Source organism: Cuculus canorus, chromosome 8, assembly GCF_017976375.1.
Source record: "Cuculus canorus isolate bCucCan1 chromosome 8, bCucCan1.pri, whole genome shotgun sequence".
NCBI lineage: Eukaryota > Metazoa > Chordata > Aves > Cuculiformes > Cuculidae > Cuculus > Cuculus canorus.
The window spans coordinates 28,169,414-28,197,403 of NC_071408.1; the positions used below are offsets into that span (position 1 = coordinate 28,169,414).

At 44.0% G+C, this 27,990-nt stretch overlaps 1 protein-coding gene across 1 annotated transcript; it reads right to left on the minus strand.

Annotated features, from left to right (window-relative positions):
- Window positions 1-602: 602 nt before the first annotated feature.
- Window positions 603-26,908, minus strand: KDM4A (lysine demethylase 4A). The gene is made up of 22 exons (XM_054073721.1): window positions 26,784-26,908; window positions 26,351-26,506; window positions 25,160-25,335; window positions 23,988-24,102; window positions 22,935-23,128; window positions 21,435-21,484; window positions 20,867-20,970; window positions 19,782-19,919; window positions 18,725-18,975; window positions 17,770-17,960; window positions 16,146-16,507; window positions 14,321-14,441; window positions 13,510-13,688; window positions 11,046-11,250; window positions 10,678-10,754; window positions 9,772-9,827; window positions 8,971-9,079; window positions 8,436-8,624; window positions 7,494-7,664; window positions 6,893-7,012; window positions 5,800-5,892; window positions 603-4,832 (listed from the first exon to the last, which is right to left on the minus strand). Exons 2-22 carry the CDS (start codon window positions 26,486-26,488, stop codon window positions 4,692-4,694), a joined length of 3,180 nt encoding a protein of 1,059 aa, XP_053929696.1. The 5' UTR covers window positions 26,489-26,506; window positions 26,784-26,908; the 3' UTR covers window positions 603-4,691.
- Between the last annotated feature and the right edge of the window lie 1,082 nt (window positions 26,909-27,990).

Consider the following 27,990-nt stretch of genomic DNA (forward strand, 5'->3'; position numbering starts at 1 on the left):
CAGACTTTCCTACCTCCACTCGGTTTTGTCTAGAGAGTAACACACGTTCTCTACCGTTTTAATTTTTTTTTCCAGTACCATCTCACGCATTTCCCTCGCTTGCTGGCTGCTGCCAGAATCGCTTTGACTTCAGCATTGTCACATCACTCACGCTGCAGCAAGGAGGCGGTGGTGGCGTTTCTGCATGGATCCGTCCCAGGTTCCTCTGAAGACAGCAACCAGGCGAATATTTCCCATTCCTCTGCTGACCATTCTGGTGAGGTCAAAGGAAACTACTGAGACGCACCCTCGGCTTTGCTCATTACTGGGAGTAAACAACATCACACTCACCTCACCTGAAGTGCTCTTCACTCATCTGAGGAAGAAACCTAAAGCAGCTGGGCAGCTCTAAGAGCGATGCAAAGAAATGAAGAAAGATCATGGGAAAAGAGGTAAAAGGCTTATTTTGACTTTCAGCAACACCTTGCAGTGAACCTAAAATACTACACACTTCGCACTGCATAAAGTGCACACGCTGAAAGGTTCTGTGCGATGTCGACAAATTTGTCAGGGAAAAGGAGACATTAACATTTTCCTAAACTAAAAAAGCTGGCTCCAGGAATACCCGGCCCTTGAGGCTTTAAAATTATAGGCAGAAATACTACTACAATGAATAAGCAATTTACTCAAGGTCACTCAGTGCATCAGTAGCAAAAATCTCTGAGCTAAGGTAGAAAAATCTCCTTTCCCTCACTGCCAGTTCAGCAAGTCTTAACCAGCACTGTGAAATCCAAGAACCAACAGCAAAGTGAAGAGCAGAGCTGTCTGACTCTGTACCCAGGTAAGGTTTTCTGATGACTCCTCTTCTAGCATTACCACTCCCGGCTACAGAGGGAACCCAAGGCAACTCGGCTCTTACTGCAGATGTCTCAGGTCTGCACTTCAATGAGGAAGGACGATTCTGGGGCTCTGCCCCTGTTCTCACTGAACAGCCCTGCTGGACTGAGTCCTTAAACAACTCTGCTTAGTGTGTCTGAAAGACACTTAAGAACTCACTGGATAAGCACAAAGGAGTTGAGTACTGGAAAGGAATAATGCTAGTAGAAAAATTAGAAGCATAGTGAGCATTTCCAAGTTACACTGCTTTAGTTCTTCAATTAGTCTACAGATCATATGTTTTAAAATTCGATTTATTACTTGATCAAATTGAAAACAACATACAGGCTACCAGAGTCTCAATTTCATCCCATGTTTGCATTAAAAAACCAACCCCCAACTGCAGACGTGTCAGACAATGGGAGCCCAGTTGGAGAATGGAAGAACAGAGATGCATTGGAAGCCTTGGGATACGTGGCTACACTTCTCAAACAGTTTAGAATCAATTCAACCCAGCTCAAAACACTGGGAAGAGAGAAGGAGCAAGGAGAATGGATCCTACTACTGATGGTACTGTCTCATGGTCACCTAAGGGGTCTGCTAATGGAGAAAGGTCTCTTAGAACTCCAGTCACAGGCAGAAACATGACTGCAATCGGGTGTTTTACAAATAATACAGTCATCTTTTTAAGCCTTATAAAAAAGTAATTGCTGGCTCGCCAAGCTCATCCTGAATTAAGTGCAAGCCAGTATTTGTTTATATTAAAAATGCTTTACGGGTCCAACCTGAACCAGTCACAGATGAAAGCTTCATGAAAAGTGAGGTCTATTGCCTGCAGCATCACATGCAACGGACCTAGCGAAGGGCCACCAGAGCTCCCGTGGGGCATATTGAGCGTGACTTCCTATTGAACACATTCAAGAAGCACCTGCCTACCTGATACTCTGGCACGTCACCCTCACTGGAATGAGGCTGTAAGAGATAAACACACTTCCAAAAACAAACCACTGGAGTAAATTATTATCAGTTAAGATCAAAGCACAGGTAACGGAAAGCATATGTACCTTTGAAACAGCTGCTCTGTAAAGAGCTTTTATTGCTACCTGTCATACTTCAAGCCATAAAACCAATTGTTTTTGCAAAGTCAAATAACACTGACCCCTCAAACACCAGGGTCACCAAGTATTAGTTCACGGAGAGAAGCCAGAACGCAGTTCAATCACTGCAGTAGATAAAGTAAGCTCACACTTGAACGATGCAGCACAAAAACTGACGGGAAAACTGGCAAGGCCCTTTGACTCAGAGTGCAGGATGGCAGCGGTTTCCAACACAGTGCAGCCAACTGACAAGAGCCCACAGAAAATGCAGCACAACAGAGCTCCTCTTCCAGAAGAAATACCAGGCACAGGAGCTCTTGAAAGTCACTCAATACTGTTAGAAGTGGGTGGCAAAACCTGCTGCAGTTGAACAACAGCACTCCAAACAAATCCAGCTGCTTTGTACTGGGTCATCATTTTAGGATGAAGCTGTTGAGCCAGGTGTTTGCAGCATAGGTAGCACAGGGCACCCGAAAGGTGCGTTTAAGTTATATGGCAGTTTGGGAAGAAAGCCTGAACACAGGTACCTTTTCTCTGGAGGGAGAATGGCAGATGATACAAAAAGTGTATTTTTCAGTCATATACAGGTAGTGTTGAGCCTACAAGAAGTTAATACCAAGTCTTAAGATACACTGACAGAACAGAGGCAAGTTTAAGACCCTGCCAGCTCTTCTCCACGTTTGCTAACAGAACATCACTTCAGAGAGGCTTATGAACAGGCTTCGACATCAAAGTGCAGCTTCATTCCCATTGTCTAGCCCAGAGTACCTGCAGCTACTTAAGACTCTGGTCTTAACAGATCCTCGTTCTACCGAGCCAACTATCCCGTTCATCAGAAAGTGTTTTAATACCCTGAGATCAGGAGTTTTGAACATGGGAAAAAAACAAACAAACAAAAAACCACAAAGGAAAGCCACTATCTCCTTTCAGAATCTGTAAGCTTTCCAATACTGATGAACAGGGTGTTCCACCGCAAAAATAGGACTGAACACCTCTATGCAAAACAGTGGTTGTGCAAATCTTTGCTACTCATATCGGCCTCCTGACCCTATAAAAATGTAGGGATAAGTAAGATTTTCTTTATAAAAGCTGTAGTTTATTTCTTTTCTGATCAAGAGTTGTTATCACTACACAATACTACATTTTATTGCTAATCACAAATCGATGCACTGGGGTTTCAGAAGAGTTTGGTTTATAGCGTTCCTATGTAACAAAAAGAAAAAAGTTACAAATTCAGACTTTGCAGACACATTGCTATGTCCCTATAGAAGAAGGGATGCATTAGGTCTGTTTCACTAGAAAATTCTCCTCTTGAACTGCTTCTGGAGAACACACACGTTATTCTCTCCAGCAGGAAAGTCACTCCATCATTCCATGCAAAAAGAAGGTGGCCAACCTGCTCCACAGCCCCAAATCCCTTTCCTACAGAATGGGAAAGGAACACGTATTTACACGGCTCTGACTGTGTTGTGTTAATGCTTAAGTTACTAGGAGCAAGCTGGCACATCTTTTACGTTCACCTACCACCCAGCTTACTCAGCCTCCTGTCGCTGGGGTAGCCAGTTCTCTCCAACACGACTGAGATGTGCTCTACTAATACTCTATAAAAAACTCTGCGGTAACCTTTGCCAGGCAGCAACACGGCAGCACTCCTGCTTCACAAGAGCATTGCACAGCCTTTCAGTAATACATACAGTTCAGTGCATGCTTTATCTGTCTCAGACCCAACAACAAACTGTTTTAAGCAAAAGCCTGCGGCCACACGACAGACAGTGGTGCCACAGAAGAGGTACTGGACTGCTTCGGATACTGCTGCCCTGTTATCCCCAACACTGTGATGCTTGGGTTTCAAGAACGGAGAGTGAGGACTCTGGCCATTTGGTCATTATTGCCTTAGAGGGAGTGGGGAGAAACGCAAAAGAAACTCTTTGGGAGCTGAACGTCTATTGGGAGCTGAACGCCTGTTCTTGTTAGAAGGCTGCACTGCGCAGGGCTCCAGACAGATTTTATCAATTCTGAGGCACATACTATTACAGTTAAATTCATGACTAAGTAAGTCAAAACAAGTATCAGAACAAAAAAAAAAAAAATATTAAATGGAGGGTTAAATAATTTGTCCTGTACGATTTCATTTCACATTTCACCTGTTCACACAAGCACCTCCTGTCTGCTTGGATCTGAACAGCCTACAGCTCAATTCTCAGAAAGGAGGTGCTGAGAAACAAGAGACTGAAGCTGCTTGCGACAAAAAGATGGATTTAAATATAAAAAGAGGTTCAATTTCAAGCACCAGTAATACTGCCTGCTCAAGCCCAGGTGTGGTCACGAGAGAGACTCCCAAAATCAGGAACACTATTCAATTAAAACAATAGACCGCACTATTTTGCAGCTGCCAAGATTCCTGGCTGCAACTCCCAGAAGAGTTCGCCACCTGTCAGAAATGTCTCTAAGAAAAAAGCAAGACTGCTCGACGAGATGAAAGCACACCCCCAAAGCTGGCTTATTCAGTAAGGACCCAACTTCAGACCAGGAGTCTGCAGGCATGAGCTTCAGCAAATGGGATCTGCTTCACTATCCAACAGCTGCCTCTCAGCTACTGCAGAGCATCAGCTTCCTAGCTTCCTTATAAAACAAAACAAAAAAACCCTGGATTCGAAGCATCCAAATATGGCCTGTTGCATTGGAGCATTTAAATCCTTGGGGGAGGTGGGCATCTTCTTCCTCTGCCGCAGGCAGTGCTTACTCCATGATGGCCCGGTACAACGCAGGTTCAATGTAATCTTCACGGTAGCGTGAATTGATCACTCTTTGTCTCTTCCTCTCTTGTCTGACTTCCTTCTCTGCAAAGATCTCCGTGAAGCGCATATCTGAAGCTATTGACTAAGAGGAAAAGCAGAATTAGTCATTAGAACACTGATCAAATCTGGCAAACATTCATCCTTCCTCAAAAACTCACTGAGCACAAGAAGAAAAATATTTAAGAAGCTGAATTTAAGAGGCTGGGATTAAGTTTAAGTGAACCGCAACCAAAGATCTAAAGAATCACAGGTTTCAAATTTAAACAAGTAGCTAATTTCAGTTCACAGTCACTTACTTAAAGGAATAAAAACAGTCATCTGTTCGAACTTTATAGCAGGTTAGTACATTTTGTGCCTTACGGAGCAAGCATGTCTGAGCACCTGGTCACAGGATTCAGCTGTGACATGCTTTCTTAAACCTCTAAAGTCCTGTCTGCCTGCCAACAGGTTCTGCATGATCACACTGTAAAGGAAGATAACTATGGACAGCACACTAGGGGATGTTTTTCACAGCACAAAGCAACAGAACAGGGACCAAGAGGGGCTGTGGGTTCTCCATCCCTGGACATTATCATATGGCTGTGACTTGATTGGAAAGAGCCTGGAGCAACCCTGCCTGACTTCAAAGTTGCCCCTGCCTTGAACAGGTGACTGAAGCATAGACCTGCAGAGGTCCTTTCCCACCCAAATTATTTTACTATTTAAAAACTGGCCATCTCTGTTGATCTCATCCTACCTTTTCTGAACACAGGGTAAGTGAAAGAACTTGGCCATTCTTTGCAGTGGGAACACACAATGAAACTTAGGAATATAGGCATGAAAGGTTCTTAATGTTCTGTTCCAAGCAGTGACTCTATAAGCTCCCATGTCTGCAGAATAAGTTTCTCCAGGGCAAGACAGAACTTTGCTTTTGTAGGCTAATCAACTACCAAGCTTCACAACAACTGAGGAGAGCATCAGATTTGCTGCCATGCACTCAGCTTGCTGTTCAAGGACAAATCAAGTTAGAACGCGCTTCTTTAGTAGATGTTTAGGCCCTGTTTACCTACCAGCCTTGACTTCACTCTTTTCGGAAGCTCCTCGTCAAGAGTATAGACATCATCTCTCTTCACCATCAGCTGTGACCCATCTTCAAATTCCACCTAGAAGAAAACCAGAAATTATTCTGCCAGAAGACTTAGACCTCTCCCACAGTGACCCAGAACTTGCCTTCTCCTCCCCACAGAGGCCTCTCATGAAATAACCTTCTGCCACTGGAATACATAAGCAGGTATGCACACTGCAGCAGACTTCAACCTAAACCTCACTGATCCTACGACAGTAAAATCAGCTCAGTGAGTTTCAGAATATTCTTGTAACACCTGACCAGTTTGGCTGGTCACTTTAATTCAGCCTGAACATTCATCCCTTTGGAAGCGTGCAAGGCATGAGGTGCTCTCACTAAAGAAGGAAAAGCAAACACAAGCTTATTTTAAGTAGTTTAAGCTACAGGACCGGTCTGCTGGAGAACTGCAGAGCATCAATTTTTCAGAAGCTGATGCTTTGAAGTAGGTAGCCACATACAAGAAGAGCTGCAAGAAACCACATCGCTCTTATCTCCAGCAACTGTTACCAGCACCTGGCATTGCTCAAACCACTGAGTAACCTCCCCTGAAGAGTCTAAATGTGACCCCTCTATAGCTCTGCTGGCTTGGAGAACAGCCCCCTTAACACCACAGAACCACAGAACGGTTTGGGTTGGAAGCAACCTTAAAGATCATCCAGTTCCCACCCCCCTGCCATGGGCAGAGACACCTCGCACTGCATCAGGTTGCTCAAAACCTCATCCAACCTGGCCTTGAACACCTCGAGGGATGGGGCAGCCACACCTTCCCTCGGCAACCTGGGCCAGAGCCTCACCACCCTCACAGGAAAACATTTCTTCCTAATATCTCATCCAAATCTCCCCTCTTTCAGCTTAAAACTGTTCCTCTTCCTTCTGTCCCTGATCCCCCTGATCAAGAGCCTCCCCCCTCAAGCTTTCCTGTAGGCCCCTTTTAGTAATAGAAGACTGCTATAAGGTCTTCCCTTCTCTATGCTAAACAAGCCCAACCCTCTCACGTTCTGCCCGTTATGAATGATGAAATTCAGACAATTCTGTACCTGGTACATCTGGATGGCATGCGATGCAACAAACTTGGCTCCATAAACTTGTCCGTCTGTCCATCTCACCTGCACAACTTCCCCTTCAGCAGGAGGACCTAACTGAAGACAGTCTCGACTCTACAGCATAAAGGAAGAAGGTGGGAGAGACCAGGAGAAGGGAGAGCAGCTTCCTTATGTGAAGATTCAGCAAACCATAGAGGAACCCATCCCACTCACATTGCACACCACCCCAGTAATTACTCCCTTTTAGGAATGGAGACACATCCATCTTTGTCATCTGTATTTAAATCCCAACAGTAAGCCCAACTTCAAAGTACTCATGCAGGAAGGGTATGCAAGTACCAGCAGGTTTTCCTTCAGACCTTCCACTGCTGAGCAGCCAGAGATGAGCTGCACTCCCTGTTACACCTGTTCCCATGTGCCCTCAGTTGTCAGTCTCAAGTGATGCCCTAAGGGCATCGTGCAGCACACCTAAACCACACCAGGACCCGGGGTTGGAATAACTATCAAATCCCCTGGTGCGCAGGCTCTGCAGCAGCAAGAATTGACTCACACTATGTGCCCTCTGCTGGAGCCAAACTCCCACTGCATAACATACCACAATGTCCTCTGGATAGAGGTTATCACTGAAGGAACCATCATCGAAGTTGACCTCGTAGAAAGTCTCCTTTGCAAGGCTGACCACCTCACATTGATAGAAGCGACCATTCTTGTGCTTGCTGATGACTATCTGTCCAGGTGACAGATCCTGGAGTGCGGCTTTGGCTCGCTGAGAAGAGAAAAAGCACTTTTTACACAGTAACAAAACACGGAATGTGTTGAGGACCACGGCTCTGGTACCGGCAGACAAGGAAGCAAAATGAGGTGAGCAACTCTACTCAAGACATCATCATCAGCATTTGTAGAAAAGTTCTGCCTCTAGTATTTCAAATGTTTAAAGCCTAATCTGTTAAAATGCAGCTGTTGTTAATTTACTTAGTAAATTAAGCTCTCATTCTTCAGAGCAATGCTTTAAGGTAAATATTGGAGGTGTTCAAGGCCAGACTGGATGGTGCCTTGGGCAGCATGATCTACTGGGATGTCCCTGTTCCTGGCAGGGGGATTTAAATTAGATGATCTTTAAGGTCCCTTCCAACTCAAACTATTCTATGACTCTATGATTATCTAGAAGACTGTTGTGGTTGTAATGGCTAAAAGGACTACATGGGAGCTTTACAAACTAATCAATCACTTCAACATGGAATGCTACAGCCACTTATGCAGCCTGCTGGAGTCCCAGCACTAACTCCTGCATACGAAATATCACAGCACAAACTCCTCTATTATTCCTTGATGCAGCAGTCACAGGAGGGATGTAATGCTCTCAGTCCTTCTGGGATGCAAACCAAAATACAATAAAGAACCTGACTAAGATCACTCAGAGCAGCAGCAAGGTGGTCAGAATCCACCATTAGATTATACTGAACTTTGTGAAAGAGAGAAACTTTTCAGTCCCTCCAAGATATGCACTTCAAATCCCGGGAGTCACACACCTACTCACCTCTGACTGAAACGGAATCTTGTGCCTGAAGCAGGTAATAAAGACAACAAATGGCCAGTCATCAGGCTGCATCATGACTCCTGCTGCTTGGGCACAGCTGACATGAAAGGATGTGGGACACCGACCATGTGAGCACTGTACACAGCAACCTGCAATTCTCTTTCTTCTTTTCTTGCAGAAGATGCATTTCTGTGGACAGGGAACTAGAGGTTACTGGTTGGCACTAGCTTTTATTCACTAGCTGGTCTAAGTGTCCGATACAGTGCTGTTTACTCTCTGCGAGAGCACTGTTACTTTCTGATTAAAAAGAAGCAGAAGGCTACTAATTCTAGTTTATCTCAAGGCAATAAATCATAAATTTAAAGTAATCTCATAGATGAAAAAATACATTAAGTATCTACCAGCTCTGGGTAAAGCTTCCTAACCAGTCTGACTTGGGCTTGGAAGGATAAGCAAAGTCTCCCAGATTCTGAATGGACTGTAGAGACACTTTGAAACCTCACCAGTGAGGCACAGGTTATCACATGATCCTTACCAGCCTGAAACGTTGCAAGGGAATTTTACCAACATCTACAGGACTCCGTTCTGCAATGTTCACAAATTTTGCCTCCAGTACACCTACAGCACACATCACATGAACCCACCTGTCAGGACAGAAGAGGGGAAAAAGAAATTAATATGCATCAGGCTGAAAGAGGACACTTTCTGACTGAAAGAGTTTAAGAAAACACAATTCTGTCAAAGTTTGCCATATAAACCACAACAAATAGCCGCTGAGAACCAGCAGTGTAATCTTCCTTCCTATTGCAAGTAACAGGGCACGTGTAGAGCAAACTGAAGACTTCTTCATACTTCCCATCTACTACTAAGAGCCTTAGCAGGACAGCAATTTAGTACTGCTTGTGCTTGTTGCGTATCTGCATCACAACAGCCTACCTGACAGGTTTATCCTTCATAAACTTGTCCCGTAGCAACTGCTGAGTTGCATTTGAGGCTGCAACCAAGAGAATCAAAATCCTTTACGAGAAGGTACTAAGAGATGTTATCAGGAATCTTATTTTTTTATGTGGTCTATTACACCTCTGCACTATAAAATATAAAGCAATCAACAGCTGCAGTTGACAGAATGAGCATGAGGCATTACCTGAAGAGATGACGTTCGCTGCATGCGAGTACAGTAAACACTTTACCGTAGTGCCCCCCCAGTAACACAAAGTGTCAAAGGTGCTGTTGGTCACTCTGTTACACTAAATGCAGACATTGGCTTTACCAGCTTACCCTTAGCTACTTAGGAATTGAGCTTCTCCTGTAAGACCAAAAAAACTGGAACACTCACTTGTCATCATTGGCTCTCTGCAGTGCTCCTCCTCGTAATGAACACAAACAGCAGTCCTGGAACAAGGAAGGAAGCATTAGCTGAAAGAGTGAAGTCCAGAGCAGTACACTTGCTTCAAAACTTCCTCCTCAAAATGCATGTCCAGAGGGAAAAAAAACCAAAAACGTTTCACTGACAGAAGAGAGTGAACTACCTTGTACGATCAGCCCTCCAGCTCTCAAAAGATTAGGGCAACAAATACAGACTCAAGCCTTTTGAAGGCACGCAGACCTACCACTGAATACTTTTTCAAGTTGTGAGTTATGGGTTCTTTGTATAATCGCAATACCCCAAATATCCTGTGAGTTTGCGTAAAAAGATCTGCAACAAGCATGAGGAAATACAATTTAACAGGTTGACCCGTTCTGCTGGTCTAGAGCCTATATAGCTTGTTGAGAGAATGTCAGTCCTAAAGAATTACAGAATGCTTTGAGTTGGAAGGGACTTTTAGAGACCATCTAGTCCAACCCTCCTGCAACAGTAGGGACATCTTTAACTAGATCAGGTAGCTAAAGATGTCATTATTCTTGCCTTCCTCCCATGTGCACATCTCCCTAATTCTTAACAGAAGTTACTTTCCATTTTAGAAATCGTAGTTACCATAAACTAATGGAGCTTTTCACATATTTATGCAGAACATGTCCTCTATGACTCAGGGGAGCTCAGCAGCTTTGCACTAGTTAAACGGATTATATCACTATGGCTTGGAAAACACTCAAATACAACAGACTGCTCTGAAACATTCTCTAAATTGCCTTATTTTCACAGGAGGGAATAAAGAAAAATATAACACTATGGAAATGAACTTTGTTGCAAGTTCACAGACCTACCAGACTCCACCTATGAGAATCTTATGAGAAACTTTACCTCTTCCAATGCGTTTTCTGTACACCTGGAGCACATCCAGTCTTCAGTGGCCTTGTCAGGGGATACACCGTAACAACCTAGAACAGACACATTGCACTTTGGAGTTTACCTAAACTCAAGACTCATTCCCCTATGGCCCAGAAGTAAAGCAGGAATTAAAAGCAATGAGCCTCAGGATGATTCTGTATACTCCAAGTTATCCATACAGCCAACTCCATACTTCAACATGGCACTCAAGTATATACCATTCAGGTAAGGGCTGAACTTGGGTCTATTTTAACGTTAAACAGATTGGCAGAGGCTCGCTATGATGTACAGATTTACTAGAGAGAACTGCAGAGTTTAGGGTGAAGTTTAGATGCACTCACTTGCATGAACACAGACGTGGCAGTTCTTGCACGTGATGAGTACGCTGGTTCCATCCTCCTCCAAGTAGGGCGTTGAAAGACTGAGGTCAGTGCTGCAGCCAGTTGCAGTAAAGCACATTTCAGGAATCAGGGGTTTGGTTCGGATCTTCCCATCCATAGCAGCTGGAGTTACTTCAGAGGTCTGACTGTTGCCTCCACACTCTGACTGTAAGGCATGGACAGGGAATTTATGTTTTACAAGTAAAACCGTCCCACATCATCTTTACTCATCCGCTTTTCCATCTGAAAATCGAGTTTAAAGAAACATTCTAAAGAAAGAATGAAGGTGCCAGAAGGTTAAACAGTTAGTGGTTAGGTGAAAAAATACTTGGTTTGTAAAATCCTCAGCTATTGCAGCTTCAGAATGAAATTATTTCCTACCCAACGGGGTAGAACTGCATCCCTCTAATGAATAACACGATACACAATGGTCTGCACCTCCTCTAACAGAAGAGACGGAATCACCAAGCCCACCTCATGCTCGGTGGGCACCACCCCTGTTGCAGCCCCCCTGTTCCCTAATACGTAACGCTGCATTTCAACACTGTACATTTATCTTACCTCAGTAGGGGAGGATTGTGATCACACAAATCTGTACCTACAACAATCCCCATTATTTTTTCCCAAAGTAGTTCTGAACAAGTCTAACGGGCTTTGAAACCAATTTGCTCCTGGGAAATAAGAAGATTAAAAAGGTAGTTTCCCGCTTAAAGCCCACGAGACTTCCAGGCTAATCATTTGTAATTTATTCACCTAAACCAACACCAACCCGAACGCAAACACATGTGAAGTTTACAGATGTGTACTTCCATTCAAGTTACCCTTCATAACACCTAAATAGAAATTAATCTCTTTGAAGAAATGGTTTTGTACCTCACAGGTCACCAAAGCAGCTAGCCTAATCTTTTAAAAATACTATTAGCAGAAACTGCAGTAGCAGAATGAAGCTGTACTGTCCCTCCTACAGTGCCTCAAAAGGTAGGAAAAAGAAGCCCAGACAAGGATCACAGCTGGAAAGGAGCTGTGGTTGTTTTCAACAAGTCTGGTTTATTCAGATTCTGTGAAACATACTGATTTACGCTGAACATCGCATGTCAAGCAAAAGCAAATGACTGAAGGAAATCTATAACTGAGTGGCAGGAAATGTGACATTTTTCCCAAGCTGCGAGACACTTTTGTCTTCACAAAGTAAAAGTGAATATTTGCCTGGCATTTCGTGCCAATGTTTTATTTGAATGGGTAATGAAGTATGGAGTTGGCTGTATGGATAACTTGGAGTATACAGAATCATCCTGAGGCTCATTGCTTTTAATCCCTGGGTCTGAGTTTCCAGACTTGCTACAGACTTTCTGAAGTTGGAGCAAAGACCCTAACCACAGCACAAACCTTGGAAGAGTTTTTGCTTTGCTGCCTGGTGTAGACAGACATTTGAAAACCTGCAGCTAGAGCTCTCTGATTACTCAAAAAAACCCCAAAAACTTAAAACTGTCTTCAAACTGCTAACTTTCTACACTGTCAGCACCAATGAAATCCATGTACTATTCAGCTTCTGTGTAGAATTTCCACTCCTAACAAGAACCTCCTCTCAGACAGAAATAGCAAGATCAAACAGAAATCCTGGTCTTGTTATTTTCACAGAAATTAGGATCAATATGCAATATAAACTCTCAACAAAAACGGAGGTCTTTATTTCCATAACTGTGGTGAACGTCTTTCTAGTGCCAACGTAATCAAACAGTGATCTCAAGTGTATCAAATAGGCTAAACATACGGGAAAGGCCAAACTATATCTAAACTGCAAGTGGAACACAAAATTAGACAACTATTTAAGCTACCTTAAAATTACTAAGCAAAAAATCCAGCATGAGACTCCTGCCTAAGCAGTAAGTCAACGTGACAGAGGGGTTCTGCAACCAATCCCAAGCTACCCACTGCTACAGCCACATATTTTCCCTTGCCATAGCTACTGTCAATATGGATATAATCCAAGAAAAGACAGCTTTTGATTTATGCCATCCACAAACGCAACCATAAATCCTTTTAAGACAAATGTTTTCTCCCTTGCCAGCTTCTGAAAGACCACGTGCTATAAGTGGATTTAAAGTGTTCTTTAAAAAAGTGTACAAGTGAAGGCTTCAGTGTGGAAAAGAGAGATGGGATTTTATAGTCGGCTCCAGCAACATTCAGACTCCATTCTGCAGTTCTAGCAAAAGCCACAGAACACAAAAGCTTCTGCTCAATGGCTGAGTGAGCCCCTGGGAGCCCACAGGCCATCACAGGTCTACTGAGGGTCACCCAGTTGTGCTCTCCTGGAACTATTCCTCGGGACGACTGCAGCCCAGATCCAGCTGTTGTCAACACATTTAAAACTATGCATCACAGCAACAACCTACTCCGTCTATGTCAACAGACTTGGTCTACATACCTGATACGTCTGGAAGAGCATGCAAACAGCACAGTAGGGAGACTGCTGAGCCATAGTCCGATTGTATTCTTTTTCAGCCTCAAAATTGGGTGGCCGATTCTGCCACAGTTGGCTCAGGGGCTTGGCCCATGCTTCTGCCTCCTCAGCCTCTTCTTCAGGAGTTAGTTGCTCTGATGCCTCTGTGATAGGAGATCATTGATTCTCAGTGATTCTGTGTCCTTTTATAGATACCCTTCTTACAAATGGAATTAAATAATACAAGAAATTATGAATGGAGACAACACAAAGACTGCCAGAAATCAAATGTACCGGAGAGTGATGGGAGCCAGTAACTCGGTCTCCTTTTTAAGAGACTTCTATTAATCAAAGCAACTGTGCAAACACAAGATAGGCTTATTGGGTGAGAACAGCCCCAGCTGCAAAATTATGTCAAGACTAAGGCTGTCAGCCAACAAATCTGGTGGGTTTGGGTTTGTTTCGTTGGTTTTTTTGTTTTTAAATCGTGAATATTTACATCAGCTACTGGAATGTTCTACTGCAGATGCAATTACGCAACAGTCTCTGGTACTGGTTTAATCCTCATTTCAGAGTTCTGATTTCCCAGAGAATGGAACAGGAAAGAAAGACAATACCATTCAAGAGAAAAGTTTAATGATGCAAGCATAAATAAAATGAGATGAGCACCTTGCCTGGGATGCAGAGGTGTCACCCGCTGACTCCTCTTTATAGTCAGCTACTTAGGAGGAAACCCTACTGTCTGCAGAAGCTAAGACCCTCTTTTACAGTTGCCCAAGATGCACAAATTACTTACCATCATCACTAATGCAGTCTTTAACCAAGAGGGGGTGATGTCGTGGGAGCTTGCTCAAGGGCTGGCGACGGCCCTTGGACTTCTTACTCTCCTTCATTGATCTTATGTACTCCTTCGCTACCTGGACAAGCAGACGCAATTTGCAGTCAATTAGTCATGGCCTTTTGATCAAGGAATTTTGAACTTCAGCGATATCTCCAAAATATACACATGTGCTTCCATGATTTTATTTCCAACAAACTAACTTCAGCTCTAAACTAGCTAAGTTTTTGAAAGAGCTTGCAGCATTTTTCTTAGGGAAAACCAGCTAGAGCTGTATTAGCTCTGTTGAGCCATCAGAATAGAAAATTTTCCCACGTTCCAGTGTAGCTTTTCATGCAAGTCTGTTTATATAAGAATCATGTAAAAGACAGAAACAAAGAAAGTCAAGCTGAATGGCTCAACTTAGAAGAGCCACGACAAGAAGCCTCATGCATTCTGGAGAAACCCTCCGTTTTTATGTCAACTTAAAAACTCCAAATTTAAAAATAAAATCCAATAAATACTTAAAAAATAATTACAGAGCTCACTGGCATCTTGAACTAACGGGCTCATTTTAATGAAAGGAACTTTCACCCTCTCCGCTTGCACTGATGTCTTTCCAGACAGACTGGAAGGAAACTACAGCAACAGTTATTTCCTCTTCCCTTACCTTGTAAAAACAAGTGACACAGTGACAGAATTACTACTAACCTAACAAGAAAGGCAATAAAGGCAATGATTTTAACAGCCCAGGAAGTCTCTCAGTAGATAAGTAAAGGGAGGAGATGTTTCTTAATTTGTTATTCCTCTAAGCAGAAGCAAATATTAAATGGGCCTGACATCTTTTAAAATCTCTTCTTTTTATAAAAAAAGCCAGAAGAAGGCATAACAATGATTATCCCTAATCTCCTACATAGAGTTGGGTAAAGAAATGCTTTTATTTAAATGGAAATTAGCATTCTCAGTTAAGATCTGATGGAAAATTTGTTTCGATACTGGGGAAAACGATCTACACCCATCCAAAATGTCATCTTTTCCCCATATGGTATGTGCACTAGAGGCACATGTATCGGCAACAGAACTTCTTCAGTTTAAATATGGATAAGAACTCTTTCTCAGTTTCAGTTTAATTATCAACAGATTTACCCATTTGTTGTTCCATTTCTGTAATACCTGAATTTTTAAGACAATCATTATCAGCCTCATACTCTCTAAAGACAGATTTAAAGATGGAAATAATAGTATTTAATAAGTTAACACTAGGCAAGATTTTAACTATTAGAGTATTCTCTTGTCTAACAACACAGTTCTTATGCTCGAGTTTGCATTCTCCCTTCCAATAATTTTTGTTCCATCGTTTCTTTTTTTAAAAGGGAAACACAAATGTACATGTGTATGTGATTTAATAATTAAAAACCTCTAAACATATTAATCTGCTTGTAATAAAGGCTGGATTGAACTAGATTAATTTTAGGTATGCACAGGTGCCTATTACTATAAAAGGACCTGAATCAGCCTGTAACAATACCAAGTCAAAACCACTAAGCTACGCTTTCCCTTAAAGCACTTAATTTAGAGATCGCATCTTCTTATTTTCTAGAAGAGGTAAGAGTATAAACACTTCCACCTTAATTCTTGGTTGTTTAGCGAACCCCATAGGTATTAAAAAACACATTAACAACTAAGCAACCTGCTAAACAAACAGCAATGGAAGGAAAACTGCACAAATAGGAAGTTTCTGTCACAGCAAATCCATGACGACATAATACAGCCCTTGAGCTTTCAGTACTCTTTCCATTCATACCTCTGCCAGTTCTTGCTCATTCATGCTGGCGGTGGCACTGGCTTTCTTTCCTGAGGTCTGTTCACTGTCAGATCCGCTGGCATCCCCTCTAGCGTAGCTGTGGACTGTAAACACCCCAGCTGGCCCAGGAACAGTTTGTTTGGCCAACAGATCAGTTGATTCAGAGTCAGAAGAACCAGAACACACCGGTGAGCTGGGCTGAGCACTGAAAGTTGTGCTCTGCTTTGAAGTCGTTGAAAGTGAAGTGGAATTTGAAGCATGTGAAATGGAGAGATCCAACGCAGCTGCTTCTTGCTCTTCCTCTTCTTCCTCCTCAGTCTTCACTGCTTTCAGTTCTTCAGATTTGGTGGAGTCCATACAATCTAGAAGAAAATATAGACTGACTTTTTCTAAAGTCTGCGCAACAGAGAGAACATTTGTGCAATCACTTGCACAAAACCAAACAGGAAAGTAAACTGCTACACAAAAAAAAAAAAAAAAGAAAAAACGGCATTAAGTCATGTAAAGAGCAGATCATTCAAACACCTATAAAATCATGGTTGGCTCAGAGAGAGAGAATGTCTCTGCTCATTACCTCTTCCAGTGCAAGAACTAGTGTATATCAAAAAAAGCTAGCAGAGAGTGAGTTAAAAACAGAGATGATCCTTTATACAGCATAGCTGAACAGCCCAACTTCTGGCCACATGCTGCTGTGGGTAAGAGGTTACAAGGGTTCATCGGAGACATAACAGAAGAGAAATAAAAACCCGCAAACCAATAGAAGATTATTAAATACAAGCTACAAAAGGCTGGAAGAAAGAATACTAGAGGGAGGCATTATATGTGTTTGCCCTGTTCTTAGATTGTTCATAGGCCCCTTGTTCCTCCCTTAAGAGCAAGTATAAAAGCGACCCACTACAAGCCACATTAATTTTCCTCCAGCCTATTGATTATAAAATTACAAATAAAACACCTGCACAGCATACCAGACTCACACTACCAGGATGAGGGTGTCTATAAACAGGTTACACTACACCACAGGGGTGAGGACCTTAGGTTACTGAAGTATCCAATATATTTATGTATGCAGGCAGACAAAATTAAAAAAGCAAAAATCGAAAGCTAGAATCAGCGATTTCTTAAAAGCCTCATGCAATACTTCCTGTTCCTTTTAAATCAGATGAAAAGCAACCTCCTCTGAGACCTACCTGGTCAGTCAGTCACTGAAGCAGCTGCAGGATGGCTGCCTACCCCTTTGCTCTCCCCCAGCATTATTTTACATAGTTTTCACTGTAGAGTTCCACAGATATTCCACAAAAGCTAACAATTCAAGCTGTGATTATTTCATTTACTGAAAATAGTGGCAGAAGCATCAGACAAATTTAACTAAAGGACATAACCTAAATTGTTCCAGATGCACTCCCTGGTCTTGAAAGACCAAATGGTAACATCTCAAACCTCATGAAAGCAAATTTCTCAAGTGTTTGCCATGGCTCTGACAAACAAGTGTCTAGTTTTTTGGACACGACAATGTCCTACTGACTAGCACAGGAGAGAGGACCTCAGATTCAGCTCTAGCAGCTTCTCTCCCTGATGAATAATATCCTGGTGCCCCAAACTAGGATAAAGCTTAACACACAATTACCTGGAAGCTTGAGCCCTTCTTCACCTTGCTGTGCAAGTTCATTTGTAGGTCTCTCACAAGGCTCTGCCATGTCCGCTTCACACTGTGCAGAGCTCAGCTCCTCCTTGGGGAAGGCCTCACTCTCACTCACCTCCTGAGGCACTTCCAGGCAGACCCTGTGCCTTTTTGTTCCTATGCGATGTTTGGGGATGCTGCAGAAGACAAAGCCATACAACAGGTTACCAAACACATAAGCTCCTCAAATTTGTGCCTGGATGCACAAAATACAGTCCGGATTATTTTTTTACGAGACAGCATCAGGCAAGCCAAATAGTTTTCAAATTTTTCTGAAATGTTTTCTTTGCCTTTACAGTAATCCTTAGGGATGACTCCTCACCACGTCTTAATCATGTATTAGGTGGCCATGTTCTAGTCAGGCATTCTTTACTTTAGACAAACCAACCAACCAACCACAAAAACCAAATCCCAAAACAACATAAAACCAGCACCAAAGACAGCTTCAGATCAGTAGCTGACACTAGCTGAAGGAAATTTAATGGTAGAATGTAAGATGATTAGCCTGTCTGCCTTCAGACAAACACAAACCGCACACTGATGTTGCAGCTTGCAGCACTGATAGTATCAGAATTTGCCAGCAAGTACTGTCCCATGATCTCAATGTACCCCCTTTTTCTTCTGGACTCCCAGTGTATGGTGCACACTTCCAATCCAGGCTTTGGATGCCTGCCCAAAGTTGAAGTACTACCTTCCAAGCTGGTGCATTTCCTGGCTATCACAGACCACCATAAATGTGGACTCAAATAATAAAAACCAAGAGTAAACCCCATCCCTAAGAAAACAGACCATTGCTAACTCCGACTCCTGTTGTTCTATTAGAATAGCAAACATTCGATTGCAGTTGGGTCCAGTTCCTAATAATCCAACAAAAAAAGCAGAGGACTATATAAAGGACTACCTTTTCGTCTCATCCCTGTCCACCTCCTCTTTACATGTCTCTCCTGTTTCCATTTCCTCAGCACACTGTTTCCTGTTCTTTACTTTTTGCATGAGATCCCCTTTAAGGAACTCTGCCGCCTCTGGAGTTGGAAGAGTATGGTCAATGACAGTCACATCCTTTCCGGCTTTCCAAAGCTTGTAACGATCTGGCTGGTACTTCCTCACAAACACATCCATGGAGATCTTCACCATGTCCTTCCGACACGAGCACTGAAATCACAAAATTCAAGTAAGGCCACAATAATTCTACTCTGCGTTTCTGTATTACTTTTCTTTTGGGAGGTCAGCTAAAGAAACAATTCCCCCAGTTGCACACAGTTGTGCCTCAGAACTCTCAAGACTCTCTCCCAGGAAATCAAAAGGACATATTTTATCACCGTAACTAAGAAAGCAAGCTCACCAGCCTGTTCAGAGTGGCTCATAGAAGCTGACTTTTTATTATGAGCTCATACAAAATCAGTCAGCAAAACCAGAGACTCCAATGAGGAAGTCGGAGCCATGCGAACTCTGGGCCTACCCAGAGCAGTAGAGGTTCCTCTCACGTGGGCAAGGTTACAGCTAGTGTTTCAAAGCATTCACTTCAATGCAATTTCTGAAAATACAACCCATGGTTGCAAGGCACCTCTACAGGGCTATAGCACCATCCAGTCTAAACGTTCAGCCAAGATACTTATTTTGTAAGTTACTTGAGTTACCAAAGTCATACTTCCAGGCTAAATGATCAAACAACGATTAAAATATCGGACAAAATACTGTCGAGTCCTGACCACCCAGCACACCCTTTCATCTTTGGAAAGGGAACCAGTCTCTTGCTCTTCTTTGAAGCCTCACCTGATCTACATAGAACTAAAAAATGTGTTGTATATTCTCCATAGTCGAAACAAGAACATGAAACAGGAGGCTGACTGGACATTGTCACCATATCAGAAAGCAAATATCACATTTTAAACAGACAAAGCACTGAAGTCACTCCCTTTGAACATTAGTATGCAACAGGATGGCAACACACTGCTTACCAGCACAGACTGCTTCCCATACTCAATCCACCGAAGAGTAGCAAAGTTGGTAGATTCAGCACAGTTAAAGCCATGATTAAAACCAGCATGATAGCTGTAAGGAAAGGTTATCATGAACTCTCCCGCCTCCTGTGTCACCTGGAAGGAAATTGAGACACCACGTTGTTATTCATGATTTAAGAGTCTACTTGGTAGGTCTGAACAAAAGGAGCTCCCATAGTCCTCACAAATGTACCTCCACCCAGAGTCGTTAGAGTAACTGGCTGCAATGAATGGACCTGATACTTATCTTCACTGTTCTCCTATTCATGTTAAGTATCTGTTAACTGGAAAGCAACACTCACAACTGGTCAAAATAGCACAGAAGTGTTTATTACTCTCTGACAAGCTCTCTGAAGGACATAAAATACTTTTCTGTATCACCTGCAGGTTTTGCTGAGTCTGTAAAGGCCAAGTAAAATTTCTACCCACATACAACTTGGAAATCTACTACTGTTTTCTTTTGCTGTTCTATTCAACTCTCAGTCAGCCTCTGCCTGCTCTCTTGAACATTTCCCTACCGTCTAAAAACGTTCACAACAACAAAACCCTTCAGCCGCCCCTGCAGATGTGCCAGTACTTCTGAACAATGACTCAAAGATGAGTCTTCAGTGTCGAGGGAGTAGGACAGGTGGCAGAGTATGACCTGAGAAAGGAAGTCTATAAAATTATTAATGTAACGAAAAAAAACCAATAAGGAACAAGTCTGAAAAAAAAAAAAAAGAGCAATCTCTCTTCTTCACTGAATACACAGCTAAGCAGTGAAGTTCATCTAACACAGGATGTTGTGTATATTGTTAAATTAAAACAAAATAATCAGAAGACAGAGCCTTAGTTTTTAGCAGTCCTTGGCAGGTTTTTCTGCCTCAAACTCTTTCAGATGCCAACTGCCAGACAAATAGAGATACAGTGGGAAAGGACTGCCTTATATGCTCCCTGTTCCTGTTTTCCTCTCTAAGCATCTGCTGTTGGCTGCTGCGAGAGATGAGACATGACTGCATGAACCTCCTGACAGAGCAGCTATAGCTGCAATTACTTCTCCACACCTTATCAAACGGGATTCCGTATTTCTTCAGAATTGATGGAGAGATGAGGGTCATCTTGTGACGGAGAAACGCTTCACAGCTTTGGGCACTTCCTGGAAAAAAACCTGTTTAAAATAAAGGCAGGAAGAGATGTTACTGTTTTGCTGTGAACTAAATTGATTTTCCGTAATTTAGGAAAGGTCTAAATAGTATTTTTGGCTAGGCCTAAAAGCATGTACCACCTTGTCTGAAGTCTGAAAGAGCATAAGAAAGACCACACATAGAAGGCATTTCCTCTGACTAAAACCTTCCAGTTCTAATAATCAATAGTTAAGGCATTTTTCATTAAAGGTTAGACAGAACACAACTGCATATTTGTAATGTGACACTTCTCCTATGCGTATATGATAAACAAACTCTCAGAAGTAATACAATCTATAGTCTAAAAGGCCAATTATCAGTTCAGTCATGCTAGCCTGTGGTCTCATAAATGTTATGGACATGTCGTATTCTAAAAGAAATGAAACCCATTGTAACTATCCATCCCACCTCCCAAAAAGGCAAGATAATGAAAGAATCGCCCAATTACCTTTTGCAAGTCTCTCCAGTCGCTTCCCATGCTCTGGAGGGATAGAGTACCTGCAGTCATAATGAGAAGTCTGTTAGGTTCAAGTGACATGAGAAAACTCTCAAAGTTTAACTGGAAATAATAAAAAGGCATAAAAACATCAATTACTCAAAAAAGAAAAAGAAGCAAAATTCTTCCATTCTACATTGTTTCCTTCAAAGGTCAATGAAACAAAGCTAAAAATCTTTATCAAGGACCTCTCTACCCCAAGAAAAATCAACAAGCTGACCATCTACTCTACCAACTTCCACTTAAGCAGTCAAGGAACTAAAAAGCCCGATGTATTTAATTAACAGATCTGTAGCAAAACATGAATGTGAGAAGAAAGGGAAGAGTACTTCCTGATCTATTTCAGCTCACAGCTGTGTAATTGCTAGTATGCTCAGCGCAAGGATGAACATGGAGAAAGACAGAAAATGGAATCATCTCTTTCAGCTGCTCAGACAAAGATGAGACCAAAGCAGACACAATAGCACATCCTTAACATGTGCACAATTTGTGGTGTGCTCTTCACAGCTACATCTTTCAGTACACACCTTTTTATGCGCACACAAAACTCCTAGTTGGTTTCACTATGGTAAATAAAGCCACCGACTTAGCTTGCTTTCACTCTGGAATAGAGTGCTATATTCTTGATGAGTCCCTTGTTAAATAAATCAGACTAAGTATCAGCAAACTTAACTTCTTCCATGTACTGCTGTAAAAGAAGCAACAGCCAAAAGGTTTATCTGACTGAACTATTCTGTTTCGTGTTCCCATGCTATTACCACTGCATGGGTTTGTTCACTGGTCATATGGTGCTAGCTATTATTTTTTAGTTCAAAGTTGTATTAAAAGGCAGCCAAAAATGTTAGTTTCCAACAGAAGTGCCATGGAAACAATTGTTAAGTTACTTGAGAAATTTATTAGTGAAGAGAAAGGAATGATTCACTCTTAAAATGCAACCCATGCTACAGAAAATTTGTCAGTCTCCCTTCAAAACAATCATGAAAGCTCAGACATTGGATGAACTACTCAGCCAGATCCACTAGCCTGCTTTGAGATCTGTGATAAATAGCTACATGTCAAAGTCTGCTAAAAATTGCCTGTTCCTCTAGCACTGCATGACAACAGGCATATTAGCTCTCTCTGGTCACTTTAGAACCTCAGGAAATCATAAGCAAGTTAGCCAAGTTCTAGCCCTACTGCAGCAGAGAGCATCCAGCTTTCATTGTAATTCTGAAGAACTCTTTAACACCAGGACAGAGAATGCACTTTATATAATCAAATAAACACTACTGAGGACGACGCACTGCTTTGTGGTTCCTTACAGGTTTCTAGCATTGCTGCCATCAGACATTGCTGCAGTGCAAGACTGGGGGAATGGCAATTCCTTTAGTTAACTCTCATAACTTCCCGACTTTTCTCCTGGTTTCATGATATTAGTTTTCTACATCTAGAAGCTTCCCCTAGGAAACTTACCAGGATTTGGGTTCCCCAAAATGCAAGTAATTAATACTGTAGAGATCCATATCCTCAGTATGCCAAGCAAAGGAAGTTTTCCACATGCCAAAATACAGGTAAGGAGTATTCACTCCTTCAATGGTTATGCCGCTTTCGTTCTCCACAATATCCAGGATCGTGTTCAACCTGCCAATATTCCACGTATCTACATGCTACAAAACACAAGCCTCGTGTTAAACAAACATTATAAAGAACTGAGTGACGCTGCTAAGATGACAGTTGCAAAAGCTATCAGACACTGGTGAAACAGCACATCAAGATAAATCATCTACTGGCACAGCTCTAATCATTAGAGAGTTAACATAAACCAGAAGTTTCACACGCTGTTAGCTTATATAGTGATTGTTTACCAGCTGCCTTTATGGAGGAAAAAAAAGTTATCCGCCAACATAATGACTAGGAAGGAAAAATAATCATGAAGCTACAGACTTTAGAGCAGAGAACAATAGCGCGAGCTTGAGACGATGTTCTATTTAAAAGACAGCAGACTGAACCCTCTTGTACAGAAACACTTTTCATTCCAAACATCTTTTAAAAGAGTAAATAATTGTGATTTAGGAATCCAGCAAGCAGAACGCTTTTCTAATGTTCATCATCCCAACAGATGCTGGCTACAGAGCTGTCCCACAAAAATACATGCACCAGGGGATACCAAAAGAGTGTGTGTTCACTGATCAACGCTCGAACCCTCACATGCCTTTCAGGACAAAGCACCATAAAAACAACACTTACGCAACAGCAGTTTTTGCTTTCTTGAACTAAACTGTATTACACTGAAGCACTAGAACACTACGCTGAAGACCTCAGAATGTTATCTCTGTTCACCTCCTTTATCAGAGTTGAAGGAAGAGTATCTTACAAACACAGGGTTTATTGTGTTCCTGCCTACTTCAGAAGCTGGGACTCTACTAAGACTATCATTAACTCCTTCTGAAAGTTAAGAGTCTAAAGATACATCAGTACTTATGGAATGCAGTAACTGTTATCCGAAAACTTAACCAGTTTCCTTACCTTGTCATAGAGTGTGCCATTAACATCGGCACCATAGATGGGGGCGTTGAACGTCAGGTTCTTCCAGTATTTTCGTTCAAGGTCTTCAAAGTCTGTGTAGCGGGGTGTGCAGTACCTGAAAAAAAACAACAAAAATAAGATACTAGAGACTTTGTAGGTGGACACTTGATCAGTCTAAAACAATGTTCTCCAGCACTGAAAGAATCAACTATGATAAAAATACTTAATTGCATGTTATCAGCCAGATCCCTGCCTCTAAGAACAGCAATCAGAGCAACCGCGGCTCTGTTCCTGCAAGACTTGGGAACAAAGGATAAGGAAAAAAAAAAATACTTTCCTCACTTCTCAGTTTACTTTCATTTTTGCTTTGTGCTCTTTTCTCAGGCCAGAACAATTTCGCTTCCTAGTTGTCACTACTTAGCAAGGAAGGATGTAGCCCAAACCAGGAACAACTTGAAAAAAACCCCAAACCAGTTGCCACTGTAAAAGCAACAAACACTTCTACGCTCACCTGCCAGTAAACTGGCCAGGCATGTTCAGTTTACCAACAAAATATCTGCTCATAATGTCCATTCTCTACTAACTACATACTGGTCTCTTTGTGCAGCACTGGAGGATCCAGTTTACACTCTAACACCTATTTAACGTGTGCACACATATATATATGTTCCAGACAATTACATATGCAGCATAAAAGAGAAATTAACATTAAACTATCCTATTAGAGAAACAGAATCTTAAGATTGCCGTGTACTGCTCTTGAAACAGAAAATAAGCTTCAGCGGACTGCCTGCAGCTGAGAATTCCAATGCCATTTCTAAAGAGTTATTTCAAAGGCTGTTTTGCTTAAACTCCTTTTCAAGTGATCTTTTCTCTGTCTTCTTTTTCATGTCAAGAACATTCCTTTCTCTACTACTTTACTTAGTAAAAACTACAATGGTCTGGCTGCTAGAGACAACCGGAGAGGAGTCCGTAGTAGAAACAGAGTTCTTTTGGAATCCTCTTGCCAAACACAGGCAATTAAAGTGCCCATCCTCACAGCCAACTTTACAGCCCACCTGCCCAGGGCATTAGGCTCACACCACTGACCAACCGCCGCTGCCAGGCCCTAGGAAATTCAGGATACACCAACTCTGGCAGGAACACAGAGAGAGGCGTGCAGACAGACATACTTGTCGCTGTTGGCGATCCTTCGGAATTCACGGACGGTCATGGCCTTCTTCTGGATGTTGTACTGGGTGAAGAGACCAGACTGCCCCGTCACCACTTGCTGGATGGGCGCCGGGATGACGAGGTCATCGATGTCATCGTAGCACCGCCGTGGTTTCCACTCTTTTGGAGGGATTATCTGCAGGAAGCAGAAGGCAGCTGGTGACTGCTGAGTGCGTATGGGGTGTGTGCGAGGGGGTGAAAGCGAGGTGTGAAGGGAAATATGTGCAGAGTAAGGGTGGGTGGGATGGGGGAAAAGTGGGGGAGGGAGGAGTGGGGGCGTGGGGTGACAGAGGTGGTTATCGGGAAGAGTGTATGGGGGATGTCTGTGTGTGGGTGTGGTGTGTAGGGTGGGAGGGCGACGGGGGATTGCGATGGAGGAGCGAGGGTGTGTGAAGGCAAGGTGCTGGGGTGGTGTGTGTGAGGGGGTAGTATGAGGAGGGGGTGGGGATGTGTCTGTGTAAGGGGGGTACTCTCTGTAAGGGAGTGGGAGTGGTGTGTGAAGGCTCTGTGTGTGTGTAGGGGAGGTGTAAGGGGGTCTGTAAGGGGGGAGTATTTAAGGAGTTTGTGTTTAAGGGGAGATGTTTAAGGGGGGGGTGTAAGAGAAGTGAGTGCGTAAGGGTGTGTGTGTAAGGGGATGTAAAGGGAGGTGAAAGGGGAGGAGTCTGTGTAGGGGTGTGTGTATAAGGGAAGGCATGTGTAAGGGGCACGTGTGTGTAAGGTGAGAGTGTGTAAGTGGGGATGCACGTAAAGGGGGATGTGTGTGTAAGGAGTGTGGGGTATGTGTAAGTAGGGTGCGTGCATTGGGGGTGTAAAGGGAGGTGTAAGGTGGGAGTCTGTATAGGAGTATGTGTGTAAGAGGGATGTAAGGGGCCATGCGTGTAAGAGGTGTGTGTGTAAAGGGGGAGTGTAAGCAGGGGTGCAAGTAAAGGGGGGTGCATGTGTAAGGTGGGTGTGTGTGTTGGGGGTGTAAAGGGAAGTGTAAGGGGGGAGAGTCTGTATGGGGGTGTGTGTGTAAGGGAAGGGGTATGTAAAGGGGGATGTTAAAGGCAAGACCGTGCGGAGGGGGTGTGTGTGTGTAAAGAGGGCGTTTAAGGGCTGCGTGTGTGTCACGGGGGTGTGTCCGTCGGGGGGGGCGTTAGGGGGTGTCGCACCTTGGCCAGCCCGGCGCGGTGGGCTCCCTGCGCCTCCACGTAGGCGATATAGCGGCTGAAGTCCCGGAACTGCTCCATGGTGGGGCGGAAGGTCATGATCCGCGCGCTAGGGTTGAGGCTCTCCAGCTCTGAGGCCATGTTGTTGCTGGGCCGGCGCTGCGGGGGAGAAGGAAGGGGGAGGGGGCGTGGTCACCGCGCAAGCCCCACCCCCTCCTCGCGCCGCCCAATCCCCGCCGCGTCCGCGCCGGCCCCGCCTCCCCATTGGCTGCGGCCGCCCGTCCTTCGGCCCCGCGGCGCCTCACGGCGCACGACACCACCCATTCACCTCCCCCCCCTCCCCCTCGCCTCCCATTACCTCCCTCCACCCCCCGAAACGCCGGGCCGAGCCCGTTCGAAGGCAGAAGGGCCCGGAATCCCGTCCCGCCGCGCTCACGTCAGCTGGGAACGCCGCTTCTTCGCCGTATCCCTCCGCGCCGCGCACCCAACGAGTCCGGCAGAGCCGCCGATGCCACCGCGGCCGATCCCCACCGCGCGGGCCCCGCCCTGCGGCCCCGCCCCTGCCCCCTGGCGGGCGCGGCCAATCGCAGCGCAGCTCCCACCTCGCAGCCAATAGGAATTCGGCCCGGGCGGGACAGCGAATCAGAAGGCCCGCAGCGCAGCGGTTGCTAGGCGGAAGGGCCGGGGGCCGGGCCGGGCGTTGCTAGGGAGGTGCGAGCCGTGCCCCGGCTGTGCCCGCCCCCCGGGACCCGAGCCCGGCGGGGAGCGGCGTGTCGTGGGCTCTGTTGGGGAGGTCCTTAAAGCCGTGGGCAGGGACACCTCCCACTGGATCAGGTTGCTCCAAGCCCCATCCAACCTGGCTTTGAACACCTCCAGGATGGGGCAGGCACGACTCTGGACAACTTGGGCCACGGCCTCACTGCTCAGTTTCTTCCTAATATCGCATCTAAAATTAGATGAGATTAGCCTTCCAATTTAAAGCCGTTCCCTCTCAACCTATCACTCCATACCCTTGTAAAAAGTCCCTGCCCAGCTTTCCTGGAGCCCCTCAGTACTGGAAGCTGCTCTAAGGTCTCCTTGGAGCCTTCTCCAGGCTGAACAACCCCAACTCTCTCAGCCTGTCCTCACATAGCTCCAGCCCTTGGATCATCTCTGTGGCCTCTTCTGGACCCGTTCCAACAGCTCCATCTCCTTCTTATGTTGAGGATTCCAGAACTGGACACAGGACTCCAGTTGGGATCTTACGAGAGAGGAATAGAGGGGCAGAATCCCCTCCCTCGCCCTGCTGGCCACGCTTCTTTTGATGGTTAGCCTTACGGGCTGCGAGTGCACATTGCCAGCTCATGTCAAGCTTCTCATCAATCAAGACCTCAAGTCCTTCTCAGCAGGGCTGCTCTCACATCATCCCCCATCCTGTATTGAAACTGCAGATTGCCCCAACCCAGGTGCAGGACCTTGCCCTTGGCCTTGTTGAACCTGACGAGCTTCTCGCAGCCCCACTTCTCCAGCTTGTCCAGGTCCCTCTGGATGACATCCTGTCTTTCCAGCCTGACAACTACACCACTCAGCTTGGTGTCATCTGCAAACTTGTTGAGTGCCAACAATCTCGCTGTCTGTATCACTGATGAAAATATTAAACAGTA